The sequence below is a fragment of the Electrona antarctica genome, assembly GCF_951216825.1.
Source record: "Electrona antarctica genome assembly, chromosome: 7".
Classification (NCBI taxonomy): Eukaryota; Metazoa; Chordata; class Actinopteri; order Myctophiformes; family Myctophidae; genus Electrona; species Electrona antarctica.
In genome coordinates, this window is record NC_136812.1 from 7,068,136 (window position 1) to 7,085,673 (window position 17,538).

Sequence of the window (17,538 nt, forward strand, 5' to 3'; positions counted from 1 at the left end):
AATTGAAACGTTGCCAACGTTTTTGGCCAGCCAAAAGCCAAATAAAACTTTTTCCATGGTGTGGCTGAAGAAGAATTCCAGATCAAACATGAAAATGTCACGCTATCAGCAACAGTTTAGGATAAAACAACACCCTCCTCACATACACCTTTAAAAACAACTTCCCATCACAGCCATCTCCCCCCTGAATAAATGGCACCCCTCCAAATAGAACTGGCTAGCCTATTCACTATAGCACTTGTTCCAAAACCTTTTAGCAAAGGCTCAAAAGAGACACGTGATGTCTCCCCAGACCCCAGGACCTAAACTAGCGAAAATAGCTGTTCTACAAGCTATTTTCATTTTTTTTATCTATGTTGAAATTCTTTTGAAAAGTGTTAGATTTTTTGGGGGGAGACATTTCTTTTAAATCTTTTGAAATAATAAAAAACTAAATGTAGGAACGTGGGAAAAAGGTGATATATTACTTGCGATCCATACAAATAGGTCCCAGACTGCACACTGCACCGCCATCATCATGGCACTTGAATAGTAAGCATGTTACAGTGACCGACGCTCAGCAGCGCAGCAGGACAGCCATGGAGTGTCAGTGAGGAGGAACAGTGCTCACCATGCTTCAGCGTCCTCTCCTCCAGTAGCCATGGCAGCCATGGAGTGTCCGTGAGGAGGAACAGTGCTCAGTGCTCACCATGCTTCAGCGTCCTCTCCTCCAGTAGCCATGGCAGCCATGGAGTGTCCGTGAGGAGGAACAGTGCTCAGTGCTCACCATGCTTCAGCGTCCTCTCCTCCAGTAGCCATGGCAGCCATGGAGTGTCAGTGAGGAGGAACAGTGCTCACCATGCTTCAGCGTCCTCTCCTCCAGTAGCCATGGCAGCCATGGAGTGTCAGTGAGGAGGAACAGTGCTCACCATGCTTCAGCGTCCTCTCCTCCAGTAGCCATGGCAGCCATGGAGTGTCAGTGAGGAGGAACAGTGCTCAGTGCTCACTATGCTTCAGCGTCCTCTCCTCCAGTAGCCATGGCAGCCATGGAGTGTCCGTGAGGAGGAACAGTGCTCAGTGCTCACCATGCTTCAGCGTCCTCTCCTCCAGTAGCCATGGCAGCCATGGAGTGTCCGTGAGGAGGAACAGTGCTCAGTGCTCACCATGCTTCAGCGTCCTCTCCTCCAGTAGCCATGGCAGCCATGGAGTGTCCGTGAGGAGGAACAGTGCTCAGTGCTCACCATGCTTCAGCGTCCTCTCCTCCAGTAGCCATGGCAGCCATGGAGTGTCCGTGAGGAGGAACAGTGCTCAGTGCTCACCATGCTTCAGCGTCCTCTCCTCCAGTAGCCATGGCAGCCATGGAGTGTCAGTGAGGAGGAACAGTGCTCAGCATGCTTCAGCGTCCTCTCCTCCAGTAGCCATGGCAGCCATGGAGTGTCAGTGAGGAGGAACAGTGCTCAGCATGCTTCAGCGTCCTCTCCTCCAGTAGCCATGGCAGCCATGGAGTGTCCGTGAGGAGGAACAGTGCTCAGTGCTCACCATGCTTCAGCGTCCTCTCCTCCAGTAGCCATGGCAGCCATGGAGTGTCCGTGAGGAGGAACAGTGCTCAGTGCTCACCATGCTTCAGCGTCCTCTCCTCCAGTAGCCATGGCAGCCATGGAGTGTCCGTGAGGAGGAACAGTGCTCAGTGCTCACCATGCTTCAGCGTCCTCTCCTCCAGTAGCCATGGCAGCCATGGAGTGTCCGTGAGGAGGAACAGTGCTCAGTGCTCACCATGCTTCAGCGTCCTCTCCTCCAGTAGCCATGGCAGCCATGGAGTGTCCGTGAGGAGGAACAGTGCTCAGTGCTCACCATGCTTCAGCGTCCTCTCCTCCAGTAGCCATGGCAGCCATGGAGTGTCCGTGAGGAGGAACAGTGCTCAGTGCTCACCATGCTTCAGCGTCCTCTCCTCCAGTAGCCATGGCAGCCATGGAGTGTCCGTGAGGAGGAACAGTGCTCAGTGCTCACCATGCTTCAGCGTCCTCTCCTCCAGTAGCCATGGCAGCCATGGAGTGTCCGTGAGGAGGAAGTGCTCAGCATAGATATTAAAAAAATAGATGCCTCATTGGCCACTGCCGTTCGTTGGAGCGGTGTGTGTCGAAGGAGGGGCGGAAGAATTTACACTGGAGCAAGGACTGTCTAAAGAGGACGAGACGCAAAGACTGTACGGGCGACGCCATGTTGCTCCATGGAAGGAAAGAAACATGCACAGTTGAGACCAGGAAGTTGTACATGCACAAATTTGGGCATGTACGGTCTTTTCCTCTCGTCCTCTTTAGACAGTCCTTGCACTGGAGGAGGAAGTACGCCGGAAGTGTGGAAGGCACGTTACGTCACGCTGCCACTCAAGTGATTACTGGCCAATCACAGCGCATCTTTTCCGGGACTTACAGACCCGAACATGCGCTCTGTGACGCACGCTCATGCTTCCGAGGGGCTTCGCAAAGGAATCTGGGGAATGTTTTGCCCTCCCTTGAGCACATACATACGCTCCAGAGCCGGAAAGGGCGTCTACGATTATCTGTCTATGGTGCTCAGTGCTCACCATGCTTCAGCGTCCTCTCCTCCATGTTGGCCTTCTCCTCGTCTGAGAAACCCAGGAAGCTCAGAACGCAGTCCTGGAACGGAGGCACCTTAAACTCCGTAAGGAACTCCGGGTCCCCTGCGTGGAACGATCTGGTGGGGATAGGATGGATGGAATAAAGGCCAAATAAAATCTCATGACTCAAAGTTTAATGATGGATGTTTAGGTATTATGATCATTCTAAACCCCATGTTCCTGCTGTTCTACACAGAGCCAACTGGTTAAAGAAGTCACAGTTTGAGGCTTTAACACCATTTGTGTTTATGGAAGATGCTTCTGAACATGTATTCTATTGCTAGTTTAACAACTTCCAATACCCCTTAATCTTAAAATAACCAGCCCTAAAAGGGCGAGGTCGCGTGCATACATCCACCTCGTTGACGGCAGACTGCTGGGCGAGCGCTGGCACATGGAATGAATTCTGTACTGGCCATATAAAGAGCATGTCTTGAGTGTACAGGGTTTGATGGGGTCAGATCAACATATGGAATGTCAGAACAGTTCAGCTCCATACAGTATACAGAGATATAAGGGTGGTAGCGGGGACATTCTCTTGAGTGTACAGGGTTTGATGAGGGCCCAGGTATGGTCGGGCCTTCATTTTCAGGCTTGTTGAGAACTCTAGTTTTTCGACAGCAGCAGGTCGCATTTACTATGACATCAGGGTCTCCACATCTCCATCCCTGACGATGATGTCACGAGACCTGGGCACCATATATGGTGCCCGACACACTGGCGGGAAATGCTCGATTCCATATAGTTAAACTAATGACAGAAAATAGCCGATCTACAAGCTCACAACACGGTATGCTTCCACAGAAGCTCTTCTGTGGCTTTATGCATATTATGTAATGTTAAGCTTCCTTGTGTAGTCTTAAGTGTAGTGACATTTTAAACAAATGAAAATGCACAAGGTGGACTTACATATCATGCCTCTTCTCCCAGGCTTTAGAGATCCATGACTCCGTGAGGATAGGTCTCCCCATGACCACTGCCAGCTGAACGTGAAATGGAACACGGGGATGGAGAGACGGTAGAGAGGAACAGAGGGAAAGGGAAGAGATGGTAAACGAGACCAAATAATAATGGTCAGATCAGTGAAAACGGTGACAGGACAAGTCGCTGGTTAATAAGACGAGGACTGGAACAGGGCAAAGAAATAAACAAACACAAGCGACAAGTCTAACAAGCGATAAACCAAACTCATTCCTGTCACAGTTCACAGTGCAACAATCTGGCCAGTCTATTTCCATTACTTGTGGCTGCTGTGCGACTCATAATCACAGACGAGGTACAGTTTTTTACTTTAGGAGGAACAGGAATGTAGAAAAAGAAGGCTGTTGTCAACTTCAAACCGATGCTATTCCTGTTCATTTACAAAATCGTTATGGAAAATAGTTTAGGACTGCCTGTCTAAAAAAAGCATTTCATTCCCCATCATGCAGGAGCTAAACCTTCACGGTTAATGAGGCAGAGGCGGAAGTCGGAAAGAGAACAAACTAAAAAAAGGAAATCTGAAATCATTGTGTGGTTTAGATAAGACACTTAGACAGTAGCTACTGTAGCACAAGAGAATTGCGTTAACCCATTTTGGACTGAGGTCGATTAAAAAAAAGGCTTCTAAATTCTAATTTTTTTCTGAAAAACCTATGTTTCTATTCTCAGTGGTGCTCAACCTTTTTCATGTCAAGGACCCCCAGAATTATCTCTATTGGGCCACGGACCCCCATCTCAAAATATGTAGTTCCAGGGACACCCTCAGAAGCCAATATTTTAGTTAAAAATGTTCGCTCTGAAATATATATTCAATGTCACATTTTAACGATTTTTCAAAAATAGCAGACCTACAAGCTCGTAGCGCGCCACTCGGTGGCGCGCTATGAGCTTGTAGATCTGCTATTTTTCAATAGCTATTAGCTAAATTATAACATAATGTTTAAAACACCAAAAGGGGTTCCCGCCCAGAATGCGTTAAACGAAAGAGAATCAGTGAGAACAGGAAAATGATCCATTTATCAATGCATCATTTATCCATCTTTCTATCTGTGTCTGAGAGGCAGAACGAGAAACCGCCCGTCTGGCGTCTAACCCATTTCTTTATACAATCCAACCGGGGGAACTGAATTAGAACGTGCAGAGACAGTGGCACAACACGATTGAAGCTGAAGCTGAAGTGCAGTGCTTGCTGCATCTCACAGGCCCAATTTATCCATATTCTTTTGCAATTTATCTCACAACTAAAGACTGCAGGAGGAAATGCAAAATACCTATTGAATACATTACAACACACCTGTTTCATACGTAGTGATGCATGTACAATTCCCTTTGTGTCATTATGAAAAGGCAGAACGCTGAACAAACGGAACACCGTAAAGTGTGCACCAGACCTTGTATTTCTCGCCGTGAGTGGAGTGGGCGATGAGATGAGTGACCTTGGGGCCGAATTCCCTCCGAATGCTCCCGCCCATGTGATGGACAACATTTACCAGCTTCCTCTACGGGAACACAGGAAGAATGACAAGGCTCAGCACCACAAGAAAATGATGTGCACCCAATAGCCACTTGATTAGTAGGACACTTTATACCCAGTGGTTCTCAAAGGTTTTTATATCAAGGACATAAAATAATACACTGTCAGGGTTTTAGAACCCAGTTGTTGTGACTATAACATATTACAACTATGTCATAGAACATGACAGAGAACCACCATGTTAAACATGGTGCATGCATCTCTCCAGAGATTAAAATAGGGTGCATTTTGCATCCCAAAACACAGTTTATAGTTAAGGGACGCATTGAAACAACGACCTCAGCATCCACGGGATGCACTACTGTACTGTTTTTTAATCTACTTTATTTTGCTAGCTTTACATCTCTCTCACACACACACACACACACACACACACACACACACACACACACACACACACACACACACACACACACACACACACACACACACACACACACACACACACACACACACACACACACACACACACACACACACACACACACACACACACACACACACACACACACACACACACACACACACACACACACACACACACACACACACACACACACACACACACACACACACACACACACAGTTGTGTCCAGGGTTAACTCACCAGGCGCTCCTTGTCTCTGAACCCGGTGAGGCACAGAGAAAGGTTGAGCATGCAGGTGGTGAACAGTGGGCGGGGGGAGAATGGTAGTGGCTGGTGGGGGGGGGACAAAACAACAATGAATCAGTACAGGGAGCAACAATCACAGGAGGGGGCAACAGTCTGGGTGAGCCAGCCAACTGCACAGAACAGTATACAGCTGTACAATTAATCGATTGCGATCTAGATTCAGACACCTATGCAATCTCATTTTGTGAAGAATAAGTGCAGCACTAGTTGGCTGTCCGATTCATTTAGATTACTCTTATGATTTTGCTACGAGAGAGACTTTAAGAGAGATTTAAGTCAGCACTTTGATGTTGTCTGTTTAAAGCCACAGTGGTTATGGCTCCAGGTGCCACATTCTGAAAGTAGTAATTATTCAGCCACTAGACTAAAGACGATAGTTAAATAGTGTGAGAATCGTGATCTCAATTATTGTGGAAGAAAATGGAGATTCACATTTGAGCAAGAATCGTGCAGGCACAAATAATACAGTGGCAACACTAAAACTAACAGTATTGTGCCTGGCTGGCTAGGCTAGAGGGTGTAAAGCAAATAAACAGAGCAGATAAATGGCCCGATATGGATGACAAACAGCAAAATGCATTAACATTGCTTCTCCCTGCCGTTATCAACAACAATACTTTGTAATGGTGCTTTATGTTGCAGTCACACTGTGTGTGTGTGTGTGTGTGTGTGTGTGTGTGTGTGGGGTATTGATAAATGTGCACAGTGCTCTACGTCTTGTTGATAGCAGCATTGGACACAGGGCCTATTGCTCACTGAGGACATCAGTGTCGTATCTAAACCCTCCGTCAGACAGACAGCACAACAGAGACGAAGAGAGGCTGGGAATTCTCTGTCATGGTGACTTTGAACAGTCATGTATTTCTGCATCGTGGCTCCGTCTCCGGGATTCCGACGGTAATTCTGACGGAGCATTAGTCCGACATGCGGGCACGACGGTCAGACTAGTGCTCGAACATGCGCTGCTGCCGTGCTTGAGGTTATGGTTAAATTAGGGTTTGAGGTAGGTTGTCGGTCTAATGACTGTCAGACCAATAATAGTGTCGGAAACTAAAGGCCACACACGTTGGGAAGTTATGGGAACGATGCAAGTTGGGGTGGGAATTCGATGCATGCCCCACCCCGTTAATGCAATACTTGTTGTGCCCGTTTTGTCTGTCCATCTGAGGCGAATTAGTGTATATTTGGCAAAAGCGAACAGCAACCTTCGAACTGTTCACAGAATAGCTGCCTGCAAATGGGCTAGTCGCGCCATGCTGTGAGCTTGTAGATTGGTTATTTTCACTACTAATGAAACATTTGTTTCCCAATTTATGGATTTGTTCAGTAATTTCTTACTGTAATTTCTTCATGAAATTACTGGGGGAAAGAAATCTTTGAATTTGTTTTTAATTCATGAAAGATGTTGCTTTTTTGGGAATGTTTTTTGAAAATGTTTTTAAATAAATAATTAAAACAAAAATGCAGGAAACAAAAAAATAACCCACCTCTTCCTTGGCGGCACATTGTAGCAGCACAGGCGGTCCAATGATCCGCTTGTCCTGTTTATACAGGTCGCTGTAGTCAGGACAGTCGAAGTCTGTGAGGACGAAAACGGTCTCGAACTGAACAGAGTCAGTTTGTCCAAAAACCTCGATGCTGTCCGTCTTCATTTGTGCATTGATCTCCTGAAAACAAAATCCAGAACTAGTGATAAATGGATAAAATAAAATAAAGAGTGCAAACAAAGCTGCCTGCTTGCACACCACACACGCGCCCATCGGTCACAAATAAAACACATACCGATCAGTATTTCAACCACACACTGCAAGGAGATTTGACTGGTGTCAGTGGAGTATTGGTGTCACAGACAAGTCACAAAAAGAATACACCTGTGCTTTGGCAAATACACATTTTCTTTAAGTTATATTTGAGTCTACCACTGGCAGCTTGTTAAAGGAAGGTTCATAGGTTTTGTCCTTATGTGTCATGTATAGTTTGATAATTAGAGTCTGTACATACTGAATACATTGAGACCCATCTGTTCATGCAACAGTAAGTTAAAAAAGCTTCATTGCCAAAGTCTGAGTATTCTTTTAGTTTTGTTAAGAAGGCTTTCCACAAAAAGGGGAAAAGAAAATAACTCATTAACTCACTCTCCCCCATAATACATGTACAATCACTCTTTTTTCCTCTCTCTCACTCACACACACATAGGCAGTACCAGTACACCACGATGAGATTGGTCAATGCCTCATGCAACGATCAGAACTGTGCTCAGTGTGCTGAAAGAAGGTGTTCATCTGAAACAGTCTGTTCTGATTCAGAGTAACACAGTTGCTAGCCTTGAATCAATTACTTCAATAACAGGGCAGAAATTAAATCTGAACTACCAGGCAGCAATCCAACAGTGAAATTAAGTTACACATGCTTACCTGTAAACTTGGTCAGAAAACAAATGTACTTCTAGAAAATTAGCTCTGCCAGGCTACAGAGTGCGAAAATTTGACGCACATTGTAAAATGCATTGGATGAAGGTGCTATTGAAATGCAGACCATTAACCATTTAGAGATCACAAAGAAATGCAAGAGGAGAGGCAGCGATGGTGTGGTATGGACAGTTTGCACACACACAAGTTAGAATCACATACATCTTATTGTTATCTATTTGGCTGTATGTTAAAAAGGAAAAGGACAATTCAAGCTTGTTAGATGCCTTCAGACCTTACTATTATTGATACATTTTCAGAACCCGTTCTCGTGAGGACCACTTGTCCGGGACCGGGCTTCAAAATCTCTCACGTGGACCCATCTTAAGAGGTCTGACGGCATGCTACAAGCATGGACATTTGAGTGCAACACCATTACCTTAATCACACACTTGAGTAATTTACCCACAAATCCACACACCATCCGTGACGTGATCATGCACAGCGGGTGAGTGATTAGAACAGAGCGCTCTGGGTAAATTAGCAACATTTTCCCAGCGGTGGTCCCATCCGGAATCAAGTAATTTGCCCAGACAGAAAAACAGACAGACAGGTAGGTACCGTACCATATTGACTAAAGTTTTTATCACCAAAGTCTGCTCGCCATCCGGCTCGCCCTTTGTCTTTACCACCTCCATCTTTAGCACCTCCATCACTTTGACGGTCTGTAAAAACCAAGCAGCAGGGAGCTAGACATCAAATACTGGACTGAGAGAGACGGAAGGAGTAACAGAGGAAGAAAGTGAAGCAGGGGATGATGTGTATTTGACGGGGATGAAGAACAGGGGGAGGGTGGCATAGAAAGAGACGGGGATGAGAGCGACTGAAACAGTGTAAGCCAGAGGGGTGGAACTGTAAGACTGAGTGGGAATAAAGAGTAGGGGTAGGGATAGATCGACGGCATTAAAAAGATCAGGACAGAAGGATAGAGCAAGTGACAAACCATGACAAATGAACACATAACAGGGAGGGATCTGTGGGCTGGGGCGGAGGAGAGAACAGACAGGGTTCAGGAGGGATCTGTGGGCTGGGGTGGAGGAGAGAACAGACAGGGTTCAGGAGGGATCTGTGGGCTGGGGTGGAGGAGAGAACAGACAGGGTTCAGGAGGGATAAACGGAAGAGAGAAGAGATCGGCAATTCGGCACCACCGCAATGCCTGAAAGGCAGAGCAGAGAGGCTGGTCCTCTTTATGTCCCAGAGGGACAAAAATGTATCAAGCGATGGCTGGTCAACCTGGGGAACCGCTGCCAGATCCGTCTGTGTGGATGTCTTTGCAGTTTGCATGCAGCAGCACTGCAGATTGGCAATAAGAGATTGTTTTTTTAAAAGCAGCCTCTCTGCTCCAGAAGTGCACGCAGGAGCACCGGAGGCCCGAGGATGTGGACGTCCTTGCAGCGTTTCAGTATGACAATGAACCTCTGACTGAGGCACCTTCACCTGGTGCCTCTACTCAAAAAACACACAAGAGAAAAATGTGCATATCGCATAGGAGCCGAGCGTCTGATGACGCTCCCCTCCCGCAGAGCCACAAGGCTGTAACCTACTGTATTACTGTATTTCATCTCATGGAGAAAAAGGCTGCACTAGACCCCACCTCCTCTCTCACAACACTGAACTCAAATCAAGTTCTGTTGCCAGTCTGGCGACATTTCTAAATCTTTTCTTCCAAAGTCGATGCAACAGAGAAGTGGGGGTGGTAGGGGATAGACAACCAAAACTACATAGTAGTAAAACCAATACGTAGTTTTGGTTTGTTGGGCTTTGTCAACAATTACAATTTCCGATGCCAACACCAACCCGATATATAACCGATACCAATATCAACCAGAAGGTATTTATTTCTCCTTATCTCTCAAAGACTCTGTCTGTACCTAAAATGAGGCCATCTGATTCCAGTGCACTGCACACATGCATTAAGTGTTTGTATAATCAGACATCCTCTAAAGCTAGAACTATCCTTAACATCTCCTGAAGTCTGGTTGGGTCTGGGTCTTGATTCTTGACATTTTTGCATTCACTTTTGAAATCACCCCCTTTAACAAAAAAAAAGGGCCTCCTCTAACCAGCATAGGAGAAATTCATAACCATGATAATATGAAAGTAATGGAGTAGCGAACGCCGGTGGAGGTTCACAGACCAGCCACAGCCAGCATTTTGAAGAAGTACGGTAGCTACAATTGAAGTAAACTACAGTCTGGAAAGTTGCAAGGCTCCACGGGGTGCAAAATATTACACCCAGGTTTATCTCTACAAGGCAGGCAGGTGTGTGTGTGCGTGTCGGGGAGGAAGAGAATGTGCATTTTTCACTTAGTTGAATAGCTCATATAAATGTTTCATAGGTCATAAATTGTCCTCCAAAAGGACACAAATTCTAGTCAAGTCTTGAAGTGCCTATTTTGAGCTATAGTACAATCTCAATGCAGTTTCCCGATCAAGTTAAGGATACGTCTCAAATAACCTTTTTCAAGCTTTGGATAGTTGGCACATTTAGTACTTCTAATGTTTAAAGTATAAAGAAATTAAGCATCTTAATATTACACTTAACAGCATCATAATACTTGAATAATCGGAACAATCCCTAAAATCATCCAAAATAAAACCTATAAAACAATATATATTGTTCACGTATGTGTTTTTGAAAGTGAAAACTGTATTCTGATCGTGGTCATTGATAGTGTTTGTTCACTAACAGGGGTCTCCTTCAGGTCTTTAGTAAAGAGAAAATACATTTTCAGGTAGTTATAAATTTCATTAAACCAGGAGAGACACGCACAAAGCTTATTTATCAGCTCCAGTTGGTTCCAATTTTGTCTCCTCATTTATTAGTTTCATCACTTCCAATTCCAATTATTTATAATGTATTGTGTACGAGTTCTCTCCTGGTTGGATAAAATTGGTATCCAATAAAAAAAATAAGTGGAAAAATGAAAATACATTTTATTTTCTTTATTAAAGAACTGGAGAGACAGGGAAACATTCATTACTGAACAAACACTCTGATTACCATTTGTAATATAGAGCTTAATTAACACATACTTTGACGAAATACATCACTTAGCTTTAAAATGTTGTGGTATGCCGCATTACTAGCAACGGAGAAGCAACAATGCAACACTGACTCAAAGGTGATCGTGTTAAAACAAGGAAAATATAAACCAAAAGAAACGCTATATGATCTAACTGGGCCATAGCCGTGGCTTAGTGTCCTATTTCTCAAATCTAAAGGGATGTTTTTGTTTTGTTTTCTTTCTCCTCAGATCAGCAGTGTCGACAAGGCCAGCATACAGAGGCCTGCTACGTTAATAGAAGGCCGTGGGCTACGGCCTGGGCCGGCTTAGTGGTCCAGGCACCTTGGCTAGGCAGTGGGCTACGGCCTGGGCCGGTTTAGTGGTCCAGGCACCTTGGCTAGGCAGTGGGCTACGGCCTGGGCCGGTTTAGTGGTCCAGGCACCTTGGCTAGGCAGTGGGCTACGGCCTGGGCCGGTTTAGTGGTCCAGGCACCTTGGCTAGGCAGTGGGCTACGGCCTGGGCCGGTTTAGTGGTCCAGGCACCTTGGCTAGGCAGTGGGCTACGGCCTGGGCCGGTTTAGTGGTCCAGGCACCTTGGCTGGGCAGTGGGCTACGGCCTGGGCCGGTTTAGTGGTCCAGGCACCTTGGCTAGGCAGTGGGCTACGGCCTGGGCCGGCTTAGTGGTCCAGGCACCTTGGCTGGTAATCCAGCATGACAGTGTGTCCCGGGTTCGAGTCCAGATCGCGACGAACCTTGCCGTGTGTCTTCCTCCCCAACTCTCTCCCCGTTTCCTGTCTACCTACCGTTTAACACCTTGAGGGCCCGGACCTATTTAATCCATTAATAAAATGTGCCCATCGTTTATAGCGCCCGGACCACTTTTACCGGCGCACCGGAAGTTGTTGTGAATGTCTGTGTAGCAGCTAACAATAGCCACACCACTCTAGAGTCGATCGACAACAACGGGAGGTAAGAATAAATCTATCGCGACTAGCGACTGGACCGCCGTCTAACACAGGATATTTTTTCATAATTAGACGATTTAGATCGCGAGTTATGAACGTTTTAAGATTTTCGTTTTCGTCCGCTAAACAGGCAGGGAACATTTTCGATGACGTGTCACTGTTGTGCAACACCGAGGATTGGGCAAATAGCGCTCCTAGGCTGTGGAGCGATGCGATCGGTTTTGATATCATTAATCTCCGTCCTATTTATCAATCTCCGTCTGTGGCACTTGACCATGAACTTGAACTTGACGGTGATCTCCGTCCTGGGCCCCGATGGTGTTAACTATCAACAAAAGGCACAACCTCCACTCCACCCCACAAAAAAAGAAGGCAGTGGGCCACAGCAGACCTTCTTGTCCACCAGAGGAATAATGTTACGTACCTGCATCGCTTTGACCAGCGCGTCATCTCGGCCTGCTTCTCCCACTAGCACCACCCTGGTCACTCTGGGCAGCAAATCTGAGAGAACAAGGGCGGGGGGAGACAATTAAACACAGAAAAGGTTTAGAACAAGGGACACAAACATCCAAGAGATGACAGAAGAACATGATGAAATACAATCCATATTCCATCATGTTCACACAGTTAATTGATTGGTTTACCACCGTGGTGACTTTGCATTGAAATGCTCAAAACATTACCTTGCTTGTAATGCAATAAATTAACTATGGGAGCATGATCCAGTGTGTTAAGTCAAGTGCAGACTCTACTTTTCTTATTAATAATTAAACAGAGAAGACAAGAGAGAGACTGAAAAGGGAACACGTGTAAGGCTGAAACTATAGATTTTCTTAGCGATTATTCTATCGATTACTTTTTTCTATTACTTGAATAATCGAGAAGCACAGGTCTTTTTTTAAGATAACAAATTAACCAGTATTATTTCATACTTTCAAAACTAGTGAAAATAGCGGATCCACAAGCTTACATGTCACATTGCTACATGTTGTGAGCTTGTAGATCGGCTATTTTCACTATTCATTTATTTTTTGCTTTTCGCCTATGGTGACATGACCAAAATAGGGATATATTAGTGAGTGGTGTATAGACAGCTATGTGTGTCCCTGGGTCTGTCTGAAAAAGCGTTTGTTCAGTGTCACTGTTGCACAGCCTAACACACAGACAGACACAGGCAAGGGAGGGCTTGTACAGTACAGTACAGTACAGTACAGTACAGTACAGTACAGTACAGTACAGTACAGTACAGTACAGTTAGTACCACTCACTTCAGATGGGTCTGATTTTTAATAGATTTAAACATTCAAACTGAAAGTTCAGGTTGAGTGGACTTTGTTATCCTTCTTTTTTTGGGGCTTTTAGCCCAAACGTGTGACTGTACCTCATGCTGATTGCATGTCTGTCTAATAAAGAATTCAATCAAGTGTCAGGCTAGTAAGGGCAGGAAACAGCCTGCAGGAGAGCGACGACGCCAAAGCTCCACCAACTGTGTTGCGTTCGGACGGTGTCAGAAAAGGAACCGGGCGCAACGCCGGCAGTGGAGCACCCTTCATTGCAATGCTGACGGAACACCAGATGGCTCCAGTGGAGCTTCGGCGTAAGCATAAACAAAAAGTGAAAGGCAAGCGGGAAGACAAATGACAAGGCAAGACAAATGTTTGTTTGCACACTACTGCTACTGTGTATTCATTCATTCATGCATACATAAACATATTCTACTGTTTTTCATGAAAGAAAAATAAATGGATAAAATTAGGGCAGAGTGAGAGAAATAAGTAACGAGGCCAACAAGCTAACCTTCATTGTCCTCGGATGTCAGGCCCAGAAACACTTGGTCCTTGGTGGTTTCAGCATAGTTTGAGTCGTAGACCGAGGAATCCACCAGCAGACTCTGAGCTGTCCCCAAAGTCACTATGCTGCTGTCAGCCATGACAGGGACCAAAGGAAGGCACCAAACTGTCCAAACTATCAAAAGTTAGAGGGAAAGACACGGAGCACAGCAAAAAGGCAGAGAAAGGAGTAAGAAAGCATCACAACAACAGAGAGAAGAAGGGGTGAGAGAGAAACGGAGAGGAAAACTGTCAAACCGGAGGCGAGAAAAATAACTTTGCATGACAAAAAAAAAAAACTGAAATGTGGCCCGAGTCTGACAAATCAAGTGGAAAGAATTAGATTTTTTTTTTGCAGACTAAACAGAAACAAAACTTTGCCAAAGCTGCACAATATTATGCATAGTCAATTAATTCAATGTTTAACTAAACTTCCAATGCCCCTGCCTGTAGGTAAATCAAAAAGCTAGCAGGCAAGCAAAAGATCCAAACATTGTGCAGTTTAAGCCTAAATACATTTTCCATTTTCTCTAGTGTGAAAGTCATGCTAAAATCCAATCTAGCAGTTACTATAACAGTGCTAATACATGGAAATACATGTACGCACACAATAGAACACCACCAGGATTTACTTTTGTTTCTGATACAGGTCGGTGTATGGTATTGCATTTTCCTCCAACAGAAAATATTCTACAGAATCTACACCTAGCTCTGGTCCATAGCTTTAGAAGGCATTCTCCTCCTATGGACCACAGCTATTCTGCACCACAGGGATTGATTGATTGATTAACAGTTTGCAGAATTACAGTACATTTCAAGCACAACTCAATACAAAGACTGTCAACTGTGAGTGGACGACCCAATAAAGCATTACACTTGTTTACATGAGGGTCCACTAAGGGTCCACCTTGTTCCAATTCATCATAACATTTAGAGACGTACTACAAATATACACTTCTATATAGCCAAAAACAGGAAAATCATCATAGAGGGGGTAATAAGGGGAAAAAAACATATACAGTGAGGGGGAAAGGGGTGGGTGGGGGATTCAGATTTGATCTTGGGCAAGATCAAAAAGAACAATAATCAATTTTCAGCGCTGCTTGCTGACGTCTATTTCGAATTTGTCAGGGGACAGAAAAGTCCCAAATGTGGAGTGTGTATTATGCAGTGTTACATTTAAACTGCAGTTGGGTGTGTGGAGTTGTGCTCTGTTGTGTACCAGGGGCAGTCAGTCAGTCAGTACTCTCTCTGTTCCAACTTTGGGAGAGCTCAATATGATTGTAGCTGGATTCTACTTGTCCTAGCTGTTCACTGTCTCCAGGCGTTTTATTTCACCCTAACAATACAACAACACAAAACCAACCTCAAATAGATTACCTCATAGCTGGCCCTGCTTTACCCGACTCAGCCTGTGCAACAGGTTTGTTATAGCAGCAATAAATCCTAACGTTCGTTCGGGTGTTCGTTGCGAAATACTTCTTGCATAAATGGTGTTTTTGATTGATATATAACAGTTTGCAGAATTACAGTACATTTCAAGCACAACTCAATACAAAGACTGTTGTTAACTGTGAGTGGACGACCCAATAAAGCATTACACTTGTTTACAAGAGGGTCCACCTTATTGTTCAATTCATCAAAGTGTAAGTGTTGGTATTTAACAGTCTTTGCTGCTACATAAATTAATACAACTAAGTTGGCGTTGGTCGAATTCCAATAATGGTTTAGTTGTGTAAGATCTACGTTCCGTACAGTCCGATGTGGAAAACGTTAAACACGTTAGCCTGAGCTGCTAATGTTACTCTGACTAGCTGGTTCCATTCATTGCCACCGCCGGGTCATATTTGAAATAAAACACAAACTTACCAGTGTTTTGATGACCCGGTAGATAGATGGATATTATATCAAAACCTATTTATTTATTATTAGAGCTACTCGATCTGGTGGTTGGTTAGCTAGCTGTCCAGCTAGCGCTAGCCAACAATGAGCTAATTATTAGCCAGAAAAGTTCCTTTAATCCGTTGGCTGTGGAACTTACTCGAAGTCTTGAGATGACTTTTCCGTCAATGTACGATGTATGTATCCGCTAAAACCTTAGAGTGGAAACTCTAAGGCTACAACTGACGTTCGAAATAAAACAAATATATGTTTTGTTGACAGCTGGTTTGCTTGTTGTCGGCATACCTCAATGTCTGCTTCACTTCAGCCTGCTATGTCTCTCCATCTGAATTCAAAAAGCAAAGCAAACAACGCCAGCTGCGCTCTGATTGGACGGAGCGTTCCACGGAAGCGCCACACTTTGCTCTGATTGGTCGGTTTATTCAAACCACGATGCATAAACATTAACAACATGCCAGCCAAGAAGAAAGAAAAAGAAGCTTTGATTTTATAGACCAAGCCCCATATAGGCTAATAATATGAATAATACATAAATAAATACATAAAAGTAGGCCTAGTAAGGAACTTTATTTCAGTGAAGGAGCAGGGAATAAAGTATTTTCAAGTGGTACATAAACAATAAAATCACTGTGATTCATGTCATCTCAAACTATGAAAGTAATATTTTATATATATTAAAAGTTATATTTTATATATTTTTTTATTTTTTTAAATTATTATTATTAATTTTTGTATTAACAAGATCCGCCTGGGTGACAGCAGACTGCTGGGTGAGCGCTGGCACTTTGGCATGGGGGGGGGGGGTCAGATCAACATATGGAATGAATTCTGTACTGGCCATATATGGACCGTGTGTTGAGTGTACAGGGTTTGAAGAGGTCAGATCAACATATGGAATGTCAGAACACAATATATGAAGATCACGACAGTGACCTCATCAAACCCTGGATACATGGAGAAGACTGGATCATATAGATCTGCATATATGGAGCCGGTAGGGTTGCCACCTTTGAGATCTTGAAATAAGGGACACTCTTTACGCCTGCCACGGCCTTGTGGCGGCAAGCAATAGGTTGAAGCAATAAGTTGAAGCAATAGGTTGAAGCAATAGGTTGAAGCAATAGGCTGAAGCAATAAGTTGAAGCAATAAGTTTAAGCAATAGGTTGAAGCAATAGGTTGAAGCAATAAGTTGAAGCAATAGGTTGAAGCAATAAGTTGAAGCAATAAGTTTAAGCAATAGGTTGAAGCAATAAATTGAAGCAATAAGTTGAAGCAATACGTTGAAGTTTCCCTTCAACTTATTGTTAATGCTATCCACAACTAGAAGTAGAATTTTGTTTTCCAAATGAGCATAACAACATAAAGAGTTCTGATTGTGAATCCGAGTGGTTCTTTAAATGGGCACAATATTTAATTATATTGATTTATATTTATATTAGACTTTAAAACTCAACATTATTAAACAATCAACTATAATAGTCTACTGAAATAGCAGGCTAACCTATCCCCACATCAGCAGCCAAGATGTGGGCTATTGGGCAGGTATTAGAAATACTACTG

At 44.3% G+C, this 17,538-nt stretch overlaps 1 protein-coding gene across 3 annotated transcripts in view; it reads right to left on the reverse strand.

Moving 5' to 3' along the window:
- ect2 (epithelial cell transforming 2) overlaps positions 1 to 16,351 on the reverse strand; it is a 63,135-nt gene extending 46,784 nt beyond the window's left edge. Inside the window, exons 1-9 of one of the 3 annotated variants that reach the window (XM_079506655.1) lie at positions 16,263 to 16,351; positions 14,044 to 14,211; positions 12,671 to 12,747; positions 8,840 to 8,938; positions 7,293 to 7,472; positions 5,740 to 5,829; positions 4,990 to 5,097; positions 3,527 to 3,600; positions 2,564 to 2,694 (exon numbers count right to left, since the gene is read on the reverse strand). In XM_079506655.1, the coding sequence (XP_079362781.1) occupies positions 2,564 to 2,694; positions 3,527 to 3,600; positions 4,990 to 5,097; positions 5,740 to 5,829; positions 7,293 to 7,472; positions 8,840 to 8,938; positions 12,671 to 12,747; positions 14,044 to 14,176 (892 nt within the window). In that variant the 5' untranslated portion in view covers positions 14,177 to 14,211; positions 16,263 to 16,351. Of the gene's footprint in view, positions 1 to 2,563; positions 2,695 to 3,526; positions 3,601 to 4,989; positions 5,098 to 5,739; positions 5,830 to 7,292; positions 7,473 to 8,839; positions 8,939 to 12,670; positions 12,748 to 14,043; positions 14,212 to 15,944; positions 16,000 to 16,116 lie in introns of those variants that run through there. The other 2 variants (XM_079506654.1, XM_079506656.1) reach the window with 2 other exon arrangements.
- Positions 16,352 to 17,538: the final 1,187 nt, after the last annotated feature.